At 49.6% G+C, this 14,658-nt stretch overlaps 6 protein-coding genes across 6 annotated transcripts; 3 read left to right on the top strand and 3 right to left on the bottom strand.

Annotated features, from left to right (window-relative positions):
- The first annotated feature begins 17 nt into the window (after positions 1-17).
- Positions 18-4,063, top strand: LY89DRAFT_638317 (uncharacterized protein). Its single transcript, XM_018211567.1, has 5 exons — positions 18-426; positions 484-1,057; positions 1,274-1,631; positions 1,677-3,445; positions 3,504-4,063. Exons 1-5 carry the CDS (start codon positions 397-399, stop codon positions 3,809-3,811), a joined length of 3,039 nt encoding a protein of 1,012 aa, XP_018076466.1. The 5' UTR covers positions 18-396; the 3' UTR covers positions 3,812-4,063.
- A 527-nt stretch (positions 4,064-4,590) lies between these two features.
- Positions 4,591-5,541, bottom strand: LY89DRAFT_576816 (putative Phosducin-like protein; the record flags this gene model as incomplete). The annotated part of the gene is made up of 2 exons (XM_018208857.1): positions 4,591-4,839; positions 4,921-5,541. The coding sequence occupies 2 exons, from the start codon at positions 5,539-5,541 to the stop codon at positions 4,591-4,593; spliced, it is 870 nt and encodes a 289-aa protein (XP_018076465.1).
- A 1,838-nt stretch (positions 5,542-7,379) lies between these two features.
- On the bottom strand, positions 7,380-8,166 carry LY89DRAFT_394368 (uncharacterized protein). The gene is made up of 2 exons (XM_018207216.1): positions 7,785-8,166; positions 7,380-7,657 (listed from the first exon to the last, which is right to left on the bottom strand). Exons 1-2 carry the CDS (start codon positions 8,077-8,079, stop codon positions 7,554-7,556), a joined length of 399 nt encoding a protein of 132 aa, XP_018076464.1. The 5' UTR covers positions 8,080-8,166; the 3' UTR covers positions 7,380-7,553.
- Positions 8,167-9,951, bottom strand: LY89DRAFT_394283 (guanine nucleotide-binding protein beta subunit). Its single transcript, XM_018207214.1, has 5 exons — positions 9,444-9,951; positions 8,635-9,353; positions 8,498-8,587; positions 8,327-8,446; positions 8,167-8,274 (listed from the first exon to the last, which is right to left on the bottom strand). Exons 1-5 carry the CDS (start codon positions 9,559-9,561, stop codon positions 8,254-8,256), a joined length of 1,068 nt encoding a protein of 355 aa, XP_018076463.1. The 5' UTR covers positions 9,562-9,951; the 3' UTR covers positions 8,167-8,253.
- LY89DRAFT_394314 (uncharacterized protein) lies at positions 9,473-10,384 on the top strand. The gene is made up of 2 exons (XM_018207215.1): positions 9,473-10,270; positions 10,317-10,384. The coding sequence occupies exon 1, from the start codon at positions 9,638-9,640 to the stop codon at positions 10,268-10,270; it is 633 nt and encodes a 210-aa protein (XP_018076462.1). The 5' UTR covers positions 9,473-9,637; the 3' UTR covers positions 10,317-10,384.
- Positions 10,385-11,537: 1,153 nt separating this feature from the next.
- Positions 11,538-13,023, top strand: LY89DRAFT_694487 (Metallo-dependent hydrolase; the record flags this gene model as incomplete). The annotated part of the gene is made up of 5 exons (XM_018216708.1): positions 11,538-11,567; positions 11,719-11,858; positions 12,043-12,308; positions 12,397-12,797; positions 12,850-13,023. The coding sequence occupies 5 exons, from the start codon at positions 11,538-11,540 to the stop codon at positions 13,021-13,023; spliced, it is 1,011 nt and encodes a 336-aa protein (XP_018076461.1).
- Between the last annotated feature and the right edge of the window lie 1,635 nt (positions 13,024-14,658).

The raw sequence follows: 14,658 nt of genomic DNA, 5'->3' as shown, positions 1-14,658 counted from the left end.
AAATCCACACAGTTCATGGTCATTCTCGTATTCGCTCAATAAGTCTGTACTAAACTAATCAATATCTTTCCTGGCTCTAGACGGCTTAATCCCTGATCTTCAGACTCCCGTGCATGTGACACAAAAATAACAGGCGCAATGCAGCCTTACCAGAACGGAAGGCAAGATAACGGTCATGAATTTCCATTACAATCTTCAATCGCAAGCTTCAGATCTCCAGCATCAACAACTTCCTTCGGCCGTTTCCATCGCTTCAGTGTTTCACACGATCATGGGATTTCGGTGACAGTCAGCACAATTTATGCGATTCAGTTGTACAATATTTCCCGGACTTCATCAACCCTTCCATCCGATACAAACCTCAGCCGACAGTAGCCACCTCTTCTTGCCATCGAAATGCAGTCCACACCAAGCTATGATACCCAGGTAATACAACACAGCAAGTCAATCTTACATACAGCTTATAGCTAATGTTTCATTTAGTCCAGGACATTGCAGTACCCTCTGCATGCTGACAGCTCCAATGGCTCGAGTGCGTCCCCCGCAGCCCCGCAACCCCAAGGACAACCTCCACAGCACAAGAGAGTCTACCAAGCTTGCATACCATGTCGTCGGCGCAAAGTGAAATGCGACTTGGGAAGCGTCGATAACCCTAGCGACCCACCCTGTGTACGATGCAGAAGAGAAAGCAAAGAGTGCTTCTTCTCTGCGACGAGAAGAAAGCGGAAGCACGACGATGGTGGCACCGATAGCCTCGATGGATACGACCAAGATGATTATATGGTCCGAAATGGCAGGAAGATGGCACAAGGTTCGCCGCCAGCTCCTGGACGGCAATCTTCAATGGGAGCTCCTGCTCGTGCACCTGTATCCTACAACGAGAGTCCTACGGTCCCTGGACCACCACTGACGCCTGGCGGATCGATTGGACGTCCACAACCCTTGCGCCGACCGAATCAGGGCGATAACGAACACCGGAATGAGGAGTATGGAGATGGATCGAATACTCAGCTCGATAATCCGGAAGCCCAAGAGGTGATGCGACAGGAAGTTTATGGTGAGCCAATCTCTACTTTCCGTTGTCGTCTTGAAGATGGTCGTTGGACAATCGGCATTGTTCAGCTGTAAGCCTCCAAAGGCTTCCTTATTTTTGGAATGTCTCACAATATAATGCACATTGTCCCCTCGATATTGTAGTGGACAATTGAGAAATCTCTCTTGTTTCTGAATATGACAGACTTCAATCATGAGATACACGACTAACTTTCTTCAGGCCCTCACGATGCTCTTGATCTTCTCTACAAGGCTACCCAAGGAGACCACCCTGGTCACAAAAGAGAGCGAAGTAATAACAATAGCCAACTTTCACCTGTTGTGGGCAACAATCCCTCCTTACACCAATCCCTTCCTCCACCATCACGAAGTAGCAATCAAGCTTTTCCGGATAACTTTATGCGACCTCCGGAGAGACGCGAAACCGCAATCGATCCTGCTCTAGTAACTGAGGGTATCGACAGACCCGAGAGAACTCAAGAACAAGGTTATAAGGATGCAATTAAGGCATGGTCACGATTTAGATTCGTCCGAGCAGGATGGTTCACACCACCGGAAGCCATTGACTATATTGACTAGTACGAACCATACCTCTCAAACTCGAGCGTAACTGACTTGACTAGCTATTACACGTACTTGTCTCCATTAACTCCTATCTCCCCTCCTACGTTCAAGGATCCTGGCACTCACCCGACATTACTTACCGAGGAGCCCATCTTGACCGTCACCCTTCTTACAATTTCATCCCGATACAAGCAGATGACGGGTCCTGGTGGTCATTGCAGGTCACATGCTATTCACGAACAGCTCTGGACTTACCTCAGAGGTATGATTGAGAGATGTCTTTGGGGTCAAGAAGCCTTCGGTGGTGGATTCTGTGGGTCAGGAGCAGATGCGGAAGCCCAAACATCTAGCACGGCGCCGTGGCGAGGTCTTAGAAAGGGAAGTCTCAGGACATTGGGTACGATCGAGAGTCTAATGATGCTTACGGAATGGCATCCACGTGCTCTTCACTTTCCGCCTGCTGAGGCTACGGACGAGCTCATGCTTCCGTCCTATGAGATTTCAGATACTTATAGCACGGATGACGAAGCAGGTGCTCGGGTTCCTAGAGGTGTTGGAGGCAAGAGGATCGAGAGTTGGTTGGAACCAGCCTGGAGAAGTGATCGTATGTGTTGGATGCTTCTCAGTACGGCTATGGGTCTTTCGTATGAACTCGGTGTCTTCGATAATATCGAGGAGCTATTAGCTGCAGGTGGCGAGATGACACGACCAGAGTATGAAGACGAAGCATATCAACAAAGAGCTCGGAGAATCAAGAGACTACTTCTGATATATGTCACTCAGCTTGCCGGTCGCTTAGGATGGACGAACATGGTACCTGAGAATCTGCGAAACACAGATACCGTCTTTGCTCCTCGTAAGAGACGAGCATCCATGGAAGGCAAGACCCCTGAGACGAATACATCTGTATCAAACGCATTCAGCTATATTCCAGATTTAGAGCTGGATGATCAGATCATACACTGTTGGGCAGGTATCAGCAATGCCATGCGGATTGGCAATGAGAAACTGTTCAAGTCAAGACAGTACACAACCAAGATCATTCAAGATGGCAGTTATGTAGAACTCTTGAAAGAGTTCCAGCCTTTACTCAATGGATGGCGGAAGGAGTTTGAAAGATTCCGACTTCCTCCCTATATGCGACATATCCTTTCCATCGAGTATGAGTATGTCCGAATCTACGTCAACTCGCTCTCATTGCAGGCCGTCGTAGAGAGGTGTACGAATAACGCTGGTAACACTTCCAATACCGCTGGGGCGACTGGATCCGGAGCAGCCAATGGAAATGTTCTCTCTCCAGAAACCCAGAACTATTACGGAAAGCTTCCACTTGCCAGACTCGGCGGCTTTTACAAAGCAGACCAAGAGTATGTTCGTGAGGTAGTTGATGGTAGTCGAAACCTTCTCAGAACCGTTGTGGAAGGACTGCTGCCAGGGGATTATCTCAAACACGCACCTGTTCGCAGCTATTTCCGCATCATCAGCGGTGCCATGTTCTTGCTCAAGACATTTGCACTTGGCGCCTCTAAGGCTGATGTTGAAATCAGCATAGGCTTGATGGATAAAGCAGTGGATGCTTTACGAAACTGCGTCGTCGACGACGTTCATCTTGGTATCCGTTTTGCAGATCTCCTTGAAACACTTACATCACGTCTTCGCAGTCGCTTCATCAGCGCCCCAACGGGTCCCCCACCGCCACTCGAGAATGTCAGCAGAAATCGCAGTCCAGTCATGCACCAAGACCCAAACGCAAAGAGGACGAAAGCGGAACAGGCGGACATGATCCGAGAATGGAATGCCGGAACACCAAATTATATGGGTAACACAGGTTCGTCTCACATTCCCCTCAAACTTAATAAACATCATACTAAACTGTGTTATGACAGATCTCAATGTCTCAGCCACCCCGTTCGATCTGAACTCCGGATCTTTCTTCCCCGCTCCAGGAACGCCATACAACCAAGCTCCCGGATCCAATTACGGCGACATGCAGGATGTCTTTGGATCCGCGGCCGGCGATTGGAACGCTAATGGTAATAATGAGATGTGGTATCTCCCACCGGGAACAGCGTTCTATCAGCATATTAATGATCAAGGTGTCACCCAAACGGCAGAGGGTGTCAACATTGGTGGTATGGATCTTTTGGACTTCATGGCGCTAGATGCTCCTACTTTTGGGGATGGTAGTTTTTAGGTTCTGTCTGACTGTCTTTACTTGTACTTCGGTCTCAGCGCAGAGGTGTTTGGCGTTTCCTTCATTTTACTTCACTTCTTTTCTTTCACCAATTCCACGATTCGGAGTTCAGGAGCTTTGGATATAATCCCACGAAAAGAAAAGCAGAAAAAACTTACTACTAGAAATCATTAGTGTTAGTTCGTGTACGTACGACATCACGCTCGCTATACATACATACCTATCTCAATGAATGACATTCCATTTCATCCCATCCGATTCGTCTATACCTTCCCTCGCACAGGCTAGACTCAATTCAATGTCACCTCCCAGACTGAAGTGAAACGAGATAAACTTTCCTAGACACCAGACTAAGAATTAGCCTCCGTCACGTCACGTTGGACACGGGCTCTCCCGCGTGTGTTAGTGTGACATCTGATCTTGAGACAGATAGGAGATTTTTTTTTGTGTGAGGAAGTGAGAGAGAGAGAGAGAGAGAGAGAGAGAGAGAGAGAGAGGGTATTTATTTTTTGATTTGGTATCGTGCGTGCGAGCGAAGGAAAATATCAAGTCAAACAATCAGTCAACCCCCCAAATTCCCGCCCATCCATGCATGTCTATATCTCGTAGTACGCCCGCTCCCTTGCTCGCTTGCTCGCTATCATATAGTACAATACAACAGTAATGCTCATCCCATACATATCCATCTTCTTCGCCATAGGAGGGGTGAAAAAATAGCCCAAGACCATACCATACATAGAAGTAGTCGAAGTCGAAGAGAAGAGAAGAAGAGAAAGAAATCACAAAATCCCATTCTTCCTTAACACGTTCTCCAGCGCGCGGGTATCGAACAGTGTATCGTCGGGGATCTGATCAATGATGTACGTCAGGTTCGCAAACAGGTCGCCCTGGTTCTTGTACGCCAGGATGGCCGGCACGCCGGCGTTGTCGAACTCGATGTCCGTGTAGTGCACGCGGACGAAGTGGATGCTTGGGTTCATGGGGACGAGGGGTGTGAGGGCGTCTGATATTAGTTGGGAGACGGGACACTGTTTGTTTATCCTCATTAGCTTTTACTCTTTCTTGCATATTTTAATGTAAAGGGAAGGGGAAAGGAAGGATATACAAACCTCAGAATCGTAAACAAAAACCACCACAACAGTATCCCGCGTCACCTTCTCAATAGCATCCAAATACCCCAACGCATCCACCTCATCAAACCGCCCATAGCGCCGCACACTCGGACTCGTCCTCCGATTCCTAACATCTCTCCCCTCACTCATCAACTCCTGCCGTCTCTGCTGTCTCCACCGCTCAATAAACTCCTCGTCCTCACTCGCGCTGCCCTCTCCATCCTCCTTCAAAAACGTCGCCGTGCTCGCCCGCTTACTACTGCTCTTCTGCTGCTCCCGACTCCGCTCGCGACTCCAGCTCCCGTTCCGCCGCGCCTCTTCGAAGGATCGCGCGTCGGCGATGACGCCTTTGACGCCCGTCGTGCGCCCCGAGTCGAAGGAGCGGTGCGGGAGGTGCATGGGGCCGCCGCGGGGGTCGAGGAGCGGGATCCGCATGGTCTGGTCGAGTTTGGATTCGCGGAAGAGGGTTTCTTCGTCTCGGTCCTCGGGGTCGAGGGGCAGGTGGTCGGATTTGTAGTCGGTGAGGTCGGAGGGGTGGTGTGTGTTGGAGGTGGTGGTCCGGGATGCTTTGTCGATGATGGCGTCGAATTCCTCTTGGGCTGCTGTTTTGGAGGCCATTCTGAAGGGGAGGTTGGCGGGAGGGGGTGGATGGGTGGTTTTATATGTGGTGTGGGAACGGGTTCGTTCGTTCGTTCTGGTGTGACTCTGCTCTCGTGGCTGGTGGCAGCAGGGGGAGAGAAAGGGAGGGGAAGAAAGAATGAAAGAAGCAAGAGAACGGTAATGCAATGCTTCTAGAAGAAGGAAGGAGTGGATCCGTCCGTCTTTCTCTCCTCGATCCAGGGTTCCCAGTCCACGCTCAATGCCAATTCCTCGACCAGGAGGTGCTGTGAAGCAAAGCAATCCTCGGCTGAATAAGACCCGCTCGCTGTTAGAGGTCGGGTCCGCAGGTCAAGCAGCCAAGAATAGGAACGTTCGCGTGTGCGGTGCTGTGAGCTCGGTGCCGCGTAGGGGGAGAAAGGAGGTGATGTAAGATCTGTAAGGAGTTGTTTCAGCACAATGCGTACGAAGAAAATCTTAGCCTTAGCACCACACCATACCACGGCTCTTATGCCTTTGCGCTGCAATAACGAAAATAATATGTACGTACCCCGGTTCGAAAAGTGAGTGCCGTGATTAGGCTGTTGAAGCCACAACAAATTCCAAAAAAGGGAGGAGAAAGAAATTGGTATTCGCAGTGCTACACGAGAAAAACGTATGTACGAATGTTAAGATCCGCTTCGCTGATGATGCATGCGTAAAGGGACCACCAGGACTGACTATTATTATTAATTATTATTATTGTGGCCTTCCTTCCTTTCGGTACCTTACGACCGGGACTCGAGAAAGGAGGTACAAGCCGCCGACCTCACCGCACCCCCCCCCCCCCTTCGCAAGACATCCTTTCCAGATGCCACATGGTGCCGCGTCCCTCATCCTGTCATACTGTACCTATCAATCACACGTCAGAGCGAACTTTGCTGATTTTCCCTTCTACCCGATCTAGACGCGAGCGAGCGAGCTTTGACCGGTTGGTGGTCGTTTGTTTCGTTTCTCTCTCTGATAAATATGTATTGTATGCCCGAAAGGGGACATGATGTACAAAGACGGGGAGGAGCGAGGGACGGACGGGTGTTAGATGAGGGTACATATATTAACTGAAGCGCTTCAGGATGTGGTACGGTCTATCTACCCTAATCCTGAATCTCATCCCTCCCTCTATCCATACATTTCCTATTCCATTTCCATTTCCATTTCTAATTCCTGCTCGCTTCCCACTCACTCACTCAGTCAGTCATCAAAGTAAAAAGAAGCCACACACACACACACACACACACCCCACCACAAAAATCCCAGCCCTCCATTCTCCTCCACCACCATCTCACAGTAGCGCCCTCCGCCGTTTCCGTTTCACACACACAAAACCTTGCAGTAGCTCGTAGCCTCAACCTCTCCCAATCACAATCACAATCCCGTCCCTCGAAACCCTGAAACGTGAAAACATCAAAACAATCTGCCCTCCCCTCCTCCATCATATTCACCTCAACCATGATTTGCAACCACTAGTGGGAATATCCCGCCATATATGCAAGCCTCCGCTTCCTGTAACAGCCACAGCAAGAAATTCCCCGAATCAGCATCATCTCCACATTCGTAGTAGTCAAGATACGTACGTAGACAGACGTAGACAGATAGAAAACCAAGTGCCGTCCGTCCCCACACGCCCGTTCCAACGCCCCAAACATTGGTGACGGGCTAGATACAGTACCTACCTAAGTACCTGGCATCGATGGTATATCAGGGAAACATATTCTCTCTCTTCCCTTTACATAGATAAAAAGGCAGGCCGGGATCCCGTAGAACAGCACACGAAACTGCATTCGTCCGTATCACCGTGGAGAAGAACAGGAAGATTTTCCCTACACAATTATTTTCTATGGAGGATGCATCTTAAGACTATGTTACAAGCATTGTTTGTCTGTTATTCATCCCGACGCCAATATCAAGGTGTAATGACGAAGAAGCAGCAAACAAACGCTTGGAAAAAGGTCCAACAGTCTCTTCTCTCTCGCGCCCCCTCCCTCTCCGCTGCTTCATTCATGCCACGCCCAAGTTGACTTATCTACACATACCCAAGGTACCGTGCAGGCCTCTGGAATTCTTAAACACACACAAGACATAAATATTTCGACAGAAACCCACGCAACAACCCCCAACTCGCCTCCCTCCCCCAACACGCACAACAGAAGCAGCAACAACAACAGCAGACCACCCCCACCGAGACAACTCAAGCTTTTTGTAGTATTTGGGCAATGAAAAACGACATGGAGAGAAAGGAAAAAGAGGCAACGGGGGTGATGGGACGAAGGTTGGGGCCTGGAACCAGATGTCTCGGTAGGATATCATCGCGAAGAGCCTGAGCAAAAGGCGCCCCGGCAAAAAAAGAGAGCAGCAGGCAATGCAATAAGAACCGCCCATACGAACAAAGATACTGGGAAAAGAAGAATTATTCAGCACAGAATTCAGATCTCGCAACCAGCCGACTGGATCTTCACGCTGGGTTTCGATCCAAAGTCCAGCAACGAACACCTGCTTCGCAAAGGCATGGAGTGGTTTCATAACGTCGTCCAATATACGCCCCAGTTGCAGAGATTAACAGGGTGTATTAAGGTATCGGGTGTGAGTGATTAGAGGAATCTGTAGATGTGGTCGGATTTCGGTGGATAGGAGCCTCGAATTGCTCTGCACAACTCGATGGGGGAATACCGTCCGCAGTTGTCGGAGTTATACACCTCACATAGCCCAGATTTTGAGCTGCAGAGAAGTTAGTGAGAACTTGAAGAAGAGACCGCGGGGTTGGACATACCAATGAATCCCAAGATCCAGTGCACAAACTCATGCCGTCGTTACTAACACCCAAGCAACTGACTCGGTTGTCGTGGCCAACCAATGAGCCAACCTTCTCACCACGAGTGATATCCCAGACCTAAATTATTCATCAGCCTCTGTATTCCAGCCTTATGTATGTCCAGCTTACCTTGCACTCAAAGTCATCGTAACCTGCGAACAGGAGTCTGCCAGAAACGGAGGTAGCTACGGAAGTAATACCGCACAGGATAGCCTCGCTCTGTATTTTGTCAGCATAAATCCACGCACATCGAAAGTGAAACATACGCCATATTGGTTCAATTCGCGATCTGCTCTGATATCAAACAGTCTGCAAGTAGCATCATCAGAGCCAGTGACGAATGAGTGACCATCTGGGAAGAACTGGATGGCATTGATATCGGATTCGTGGCCAGCGAAGGTTTGGACAGCCTTGCCAGCACGGATATCCCACAACTTAGCAAAAGCATCACAAGCACCAGAGACGAAAGTGTTTTGGTTTGTGGGGTTGATGCTGATGCTCATGACGTCTCCCAAATGATCCGCGAACTCGGTGACCTTTGATCCGGTCTCGACGTCCCACTTCATACAGGTCATATCACCAGAGGAGGTGAGGATGCTCCTATCATTGATGAATCGACAGCAAGAAAGGTATCCAGAGTGTCCCGAGAGTTCTCTGGCAACGCGGGTAGGGCCATCACGGTTCGAGTTCAGGTTGTAAATCGAACAAATATTGTCGAGACCACCGCAAGCGACGTAATTTCCGCTGGGGGCATAGGCGCAGGTCATAACCCACGATGATCGGAGAGGAATAGCATGGACCTTGTTAGTCGTATACGCATCCCAGATGATAAGTTTGCCGTCTTGTGAAGCTGACACGAGATGTCTCCTATCGGTCGACCAATGCATGGCATATATCTTCGCGAGATGTCCCTTCAATGTTTTTCGGGTCTTCATCATCTGGTTCTTGGGGAGGGCTTCTTGTTGACTTCTAGCGATGCCAGAGACTAGATAATATCATTAGTTCACGTCTGGAGCGGCTGCGCATGGCGGATGCTCGCAATTGAGATGAGCTTGGGAAGGGATCGGTCACTCACGCGTTCCATCAGCCAGCTCATCCTTCTTTCGCTTTATCCTGTCCTTGAGGTTCTCGGCCTCGCGACGGGCCTGCTGGATGCGCGCCTGCATCTGATCGGGCGAGACTTCGTTCGACATGGTGGTTGTGTGTGTATTCAGGAGCAATTGAAATTGTAAGCTGAAGCTGTGTCGTTGACGACGTCCGAGAGTCGAAATGAGGCTACGTAGGGGGGTGCGCCAAACGGAAGATAGCTCCCCGAGGCTGGTGACTGTGTCGTTGCAAACCGCAGTCGAGGATCGCCGGCGACGGGAGAAGCGCTCTCAATGGCACAGACGATGCAGCAGCGTGGTGGTTGATGAAGGTCAATTGAAGGAGAGTTGTTGCGACGGACGTTGGAGTTGTGCTGGGTGGATGGAATTGGATTGGATTGGGGAGGATCGAGGTGTGGAGGCCGAACTAGCAGCTTCGGTTAAGTGGTCTCTGGCTGCACTGGGCTGGGCTGGGCTGGTCTGGTCGACCGCTGGGTGGGTTTATTTCTGCGTGCGCTGCGGTACGATGCAGTGCAGACAGTATAATCTTCTCGTTGGGGGGGAGAAGAATGTTGGTTGCTATGAGTACGATGACGAGAAGTGGGAGATGTGCTTTGTGATCTTGAGCGGACTAGAGTTCCTTCACACACACATTCTACGGTACGGTAGTTGCCGACAAAGAGCGATCAACGATGAGGCTGTCTCCGTCTACGGTAGCCCGAACTCACTTCCTTGGCTGCCTCCCCTTCTCCTCGACTGCGACCGACTAAAACCAAGAGCTGGGGAACGGCAGAACGGTCTGAAGATGGTGCAATAAGTAGTGCAATGAATGATATGCAGTGGCAGTGACTGACAGCAGACAGACGCTGCAGCGGTACGGTAAGGTTAATGGGGATGCCAATAATGACCACGGCTCGGTATTGCCTTCACTCACTCAGATCAGAATGGAGGAAGAACATTCTCTGGCCGATCATCTTCCATCTTACTCGCCCGAAATGTCAGAGCGCAAGTAAATTACCTACTCTACTGCTCCTCCCTGCAAATAATCTTCCAAGCCTGCCCTGCACGACGGCGACGCAAGTGCTCGGTGCAGAGGCCAAGAATAGTGAGTGCTGACCTACTGCTGCTACACAGGCACAGCGTTTTTCACTTGCCTTTCTTTCTCGTCTCCTGCAGCAAGATGGAGACGATTAAATAACGATGCAGAGGGCAACCTGGTAGGCACACCAAAAGGGGAGGCAGCACCACCGTCGGTACTCGCTCTGCTCTGCATGAAACATCTCACGCCTCCCAGAAGCCAGAGTAGAGGGAACGAATGTCGCACCTGTACAACTCCCCGTATCAATCAATCTTTTTGGATTCGAAGGGACGAGATTATGATTCCCCTCAAGTGCAAAAGTTTATAATTAAGCTACATATCAGGTATCGAGATCGGCTAGGCTAAGGTGCTTCATTACTCGTATGGGGTTCGTTCACCCTTTCTCTCTCCTTCACTGTCCCAAGACCCACGGATCCCATGCTTCAGACAGTATGCCCGCAGATGAACCAATCCAATCCAATCCAATCTGTTAGCGGGCAGTCCAGTGCAATTGACCAGACGAACACCTCCATCAGAACCGTCGGGGGAGAACCAGGTCTCTCATCCGCCACCAGTGTGCGCCACGGCATCCCGAGAACAGAAACCACCAGCAGGGAACGGAGATTTAATCGAATATTATTCATTAATCTTTCCAAGCAAGACATCACATACACCGTACACACACACATACCGGCACCGAAAATAACCTTGATCCTCTGTCTCTCTCTCTCTATCTCGTTCTGCAGTGGCTTGCTTCATGGGAAAGTTTGAGGTGAGGGTGGTGAAGTCTCAGCCATACTGTTAAAAATAAGCCTATCATTTTCCTCTTCTTGTCGCGCACAACTCTCTTCCCCAAACGGTCCGACGCCCAACCCACTTTCCAATCTCTCTTGATGCCGTAAGCGACCCCAAAAGCAGAAACCATTTTCCATTCAATAGTCTCAGCCTCAACCATCCCGCATTGAAGAGAGACACCAAAATTTACCGCCCCGAATACTACGGTACTATGGACTTTAAGGCCCTGCCCAAGATTGAGGTGAGAACGCATCCGTCATTTGAGACATGCATCCACGTCAGAAGCATGCAGATGCGGCTGCACCTCGTTTGTTGCCGTCCGCAGACGCAATATGCTGGCTAGTGCTTGCTTGCTTGACTGACCGACTGACATAAGGCTGAGGGTCATCTAGTTGCATGCTCATCTGAGTGGGAGTATTAGTCGGCAATGTCTTCATGAGGTTTGGGTGCAGAAGAAAAAGAGAGGGGAGACGGAGCTCGAGGATCCTTTGATTGTGATGCCTGAGGGTAAGTTTGATTATAATCTCGACACGTGAGTGATATTCCCTGCGTTGCTATTAGTTTCATATGCTTGATGCTTAGATGAAGATGGATCTTGAAGAGCATTCAAGATTCCCATACATCGAGCTGAACAGATCATGTTTTCATGTACTTCCAATCCTCCTTAATCACGAGACACCCTTCGCTTCACTTCCCAAGCTAATCTCCCCTCCCAGATTCTTTCCCCTCTTTTCCAAATACATCTACGGCCTCTGCAACGACCGGGACTCCCTAATCTACACCACCAACTCCGTCCTCCAAGACTTCGCTTCGGACGGCGTAGTTTACCTCGAACTCCGCACAACCCCACGAGCAATCCCCTCGCACATGACAAAAGAAGACTACGTCTCCACAATCCTCTCCTGCATCTCCGCTTCAAACGCCACCTCCACCCTAAAAACAACCCTCATCCTCTCCATCGACCGCCGGAACGACCTCCCCAGTACGTATCTCCCTCTCTTTGCCCCCAAGAACCTTTAGAACCCTCCTTCGGCACTTTTCCAAGTCCCGTACTGATTCCTATCCCATAGCGGCCCAAGAAGCAATAACCCTCGCAACAAAACACCGCTCCCACGGCATCGTAGGCATCGACCTCTGCGGCGACCCGACCTCCGGCACCGTCTCCCTCTTCGCGCCCGCCTTCGCATCCGCTCGATCCGCTGGCCTCAAAACCACCATCCACTTCGCCGAGGCGCCTCAAACGACGACTCCAGACGAACTCTGGACCATGTTGAGTTACCAACCGGACAGGATTGGCCATGTGATTAACGTGCCCGAGGACGTGAAGAGCGAGATTAGGAGGAGGAAGATAGGTTTGGAATTGTGTTTGAGTTGTAATGTGCATGCGAGGATGATTACGGGGTCGTTTGGGGATCATCATTTTGGGGAGTGGTGGGATGGGGGGAGGGGGGAGTGTGTTGTTGCTTTGAGTGTGAGTTCACCTTTCTCAATTCTTGGGGAAAGAGGCAAGCTGACGAGAATAGACGGATGATGTAGGTGTTTTTGGAAGCAGTCTCTCGAATGAGTACTCGCTTATTGCGCAGCATTTTGGGTTGGGGAGGCAGGAGATTTGTGAGCTTGCTAGAGGGGCAATAGATGTTATTTTCGGTTGCGAGGAGGAGAAGGAGAGGTTGAGGGGGTTGATGTGGAAGGAGTAGATTGCTTTAGAACTTACTATACACTGCGTGGTTTACAGATGAGGCAGAAGTAGTATGTTGATGTGAGAATAGAACGTGCATTGATGAAGTTGCCCATTGGGCAATAGAAGTTCGTTGTTTTGTTTCGTGAGAAGAGAAGAAGAATGCGTTGTTAAAGCTGCTCAGTGTTCAGAAGATCAACCTTTGCCGTCCTTTATTGGAAGATCTACACAAGTTTTGTTGCACATCGCAAGGTCGGGCAGTTCTTTCCCGACTTATTCTCAATTATTTTTGTTGCATATCGCATTACTTCAACGCTCTTTCCATTCCTAGACTACTTCCAACCTTGATCACTTTTTCTCATTGGAGACTCGAGCACTGGCAGCAGTAATCCGTATCGAATTCTAGAGGCAGAAGCGTCATTGCCTTCCAGGAAACCATTATCGAGTCTAGTCTTTAGCAAAGAACCAGAAACACTTACCTCCAGCGAAGGCAAAGAGAAAGCTGTCCGCACTTGGCCTCCTTCCTCTGAACTCGTCATTGTTTGATGTACTCGGGAAAGAACGACCGCCAAGACGACGTGCAACAAAATCTCCACGCTCTGCAATCTTGGAAGGTGCGACGAACATGTGAAAGTTGCGATGTGCAACAGACTCCAGTGCTCAGCGCCCCGCTTTGGATGGGAGATGAATATAATAACAACAGCAGAGAGGGAAGCTTTCGTCTCAACATGCAACACTCCTGCTGAGGCCGTTTGTGGGTCTCTGAGAACCAGATCAGATCTGAAAGCATCCGTCAGCATGTGTGGAGCATTCACTTTCTAGCGGACACTCTCCTTGTGTGGAGGTTAGTACATGTTCGTGACTCGGAGACAGAGATCCAGTGGACTTAAAGTCTAGGAAATCGTGAAAGAAACTCATTTTTCCGCATGGAACCATTTCAGGTGAACCACCAAGGAGATGTTCCGAGCATCTCTGCTTTACAAAGAATATGTTCATCTGCTGTCAACATCTTTTTGACCGAGTCTACACTTTGAGCACTCAGACTTTCATGCCTGAGGCAGCTAATATTTGGGGCAGACCTCGCCTCCAGCAAAATCATTTAGGAACAAGATTATACTTTCAAAGCATACTAGACTATCATCATGGGAAGCATAGTGTGAAAAGTGACGTCGTATTAGCAGCTGAACGTCCGTTCTGCTGCCAAGACTTTTCCCCTTTTTAAGCGAGTTCAACTCTGGTGCTGACGAACATTTGCAGAGCTCAACTCCCTCCCATATCTCAAGAATATACCATCCAAGACACAGAGACATCAGTCTTTTAGCAGTAGAGTGCGGTACCAATTGACGCTTTGAGGCTCCAAAGAGCGTATCGCGGAGATGGTGCTGATATGCTGTGATGTAGACGCGACCATATCTCTGAATATCCGAAGACGAAACCTCAATCGTAGAATTAAATAGCCTCATAACCAAAGAGCTGCCTTAATGGTATTCAAGCTGCTTACCCACATACCTACTACGTGACATCAAATCTTTGCCTCTGCTGAAAGTGAACTCATGAACCTCAACTCCCAACGCGTCTCGCAGCCTCGTCACAACCTCACCTTCAACCCTCTCCAACACCCATAAGATTTACCTTTTTCAAAAAACCTTAGCAC

Source organism: Mollisia scopiformis (genome assembly GCF_001500285.1).
Source record: "Mollisia scopiformis unplaced genomic scaffold LY89scaffold_4, whole genome shotgun sequence".
NCBI lineage: Eukaryota > Fungi > Ascomycota > Leotiomycetes > Helotiales > Mollisiaceae > Mollisia > Mollisia scopiformis.
This window is presented reverse-complemented; position numbering and strand designations above follow the sequence as displayed.

What these genes read in the sequence shown, in the direction of transcription:
- LY89DRAFT_394283 (XM_018207214.1), bottom strand. Translation starts at nt 9,561, where the DNA reads ATGTCGAACGAAGTCTCGCCCGATCAGATGCAGGCGCGCATCCAGCAG. An exon ending in TGAGCTGGCTGATGGAACGC is followed by an intron (nt 9,354 to 9,443) that starts GTGAGTGACCGA and finishes GATATTATCTAG; the next exon opens with TCTCTGGCATCGCTAGAAGT. An exon ending in CTGGATCTTGGGATTCATTG is followed by an intron (nt 8,275 to 8,326) that starts GTATGTCCAACC and finishes ACTTCTCTGCAG; the next exon opens with CTCAAAATCTGGGCTATGTG.
- LY89DRAFT_394314 (XM_018207215.1), top strand. Translation starts at nt 9,638, where the DNA reads ATGAGGCTACGTAGGGGGGTGCGCCAAACGGAAGATAGCTCCCCGAGG.
- LY89DRAFT_638317 (XM_018211567.1), top strand. Translation starts at nt 397, where the DNA reads ATGCAGTCCACACCAAGCTATGATACCCAG. An exon ending in GATGCGACAGGAAGTTTATG is followed by an intron (nt 1,058 to 1,273) that starts GTGAGCCAATCT and finishes AACTTTCTTCAG; the next exon opens with GCCCTCACGATGCTCTTGAT. An exon ending in GCCATTGACTATATTGACTA is followed by an intron (nt 1,632 to 1,676) that starts GTACGAACCATA and finishes TGACTTGACTAG; the next exon opens with CTATTACACGTACTTGTCTC.
- LY89DRAFT_394368 (XM_018207216.1), bottom strand. Translation starts at nt 8,079, where the DNA reads ATGAAACCACTCCATGCCTTTGCGAAGCAGGTGTTCGTTGCTGGACTT. An exon ending in TCTTTTTCCTTTCTCTCCAT is followed by an intron (nt 7,658 to 7,784) that starts GTCGTTTTTCAT and finishes TTGTTGCGTGGG; the next exon opens with TTTCTGTCGAAATATTTATG.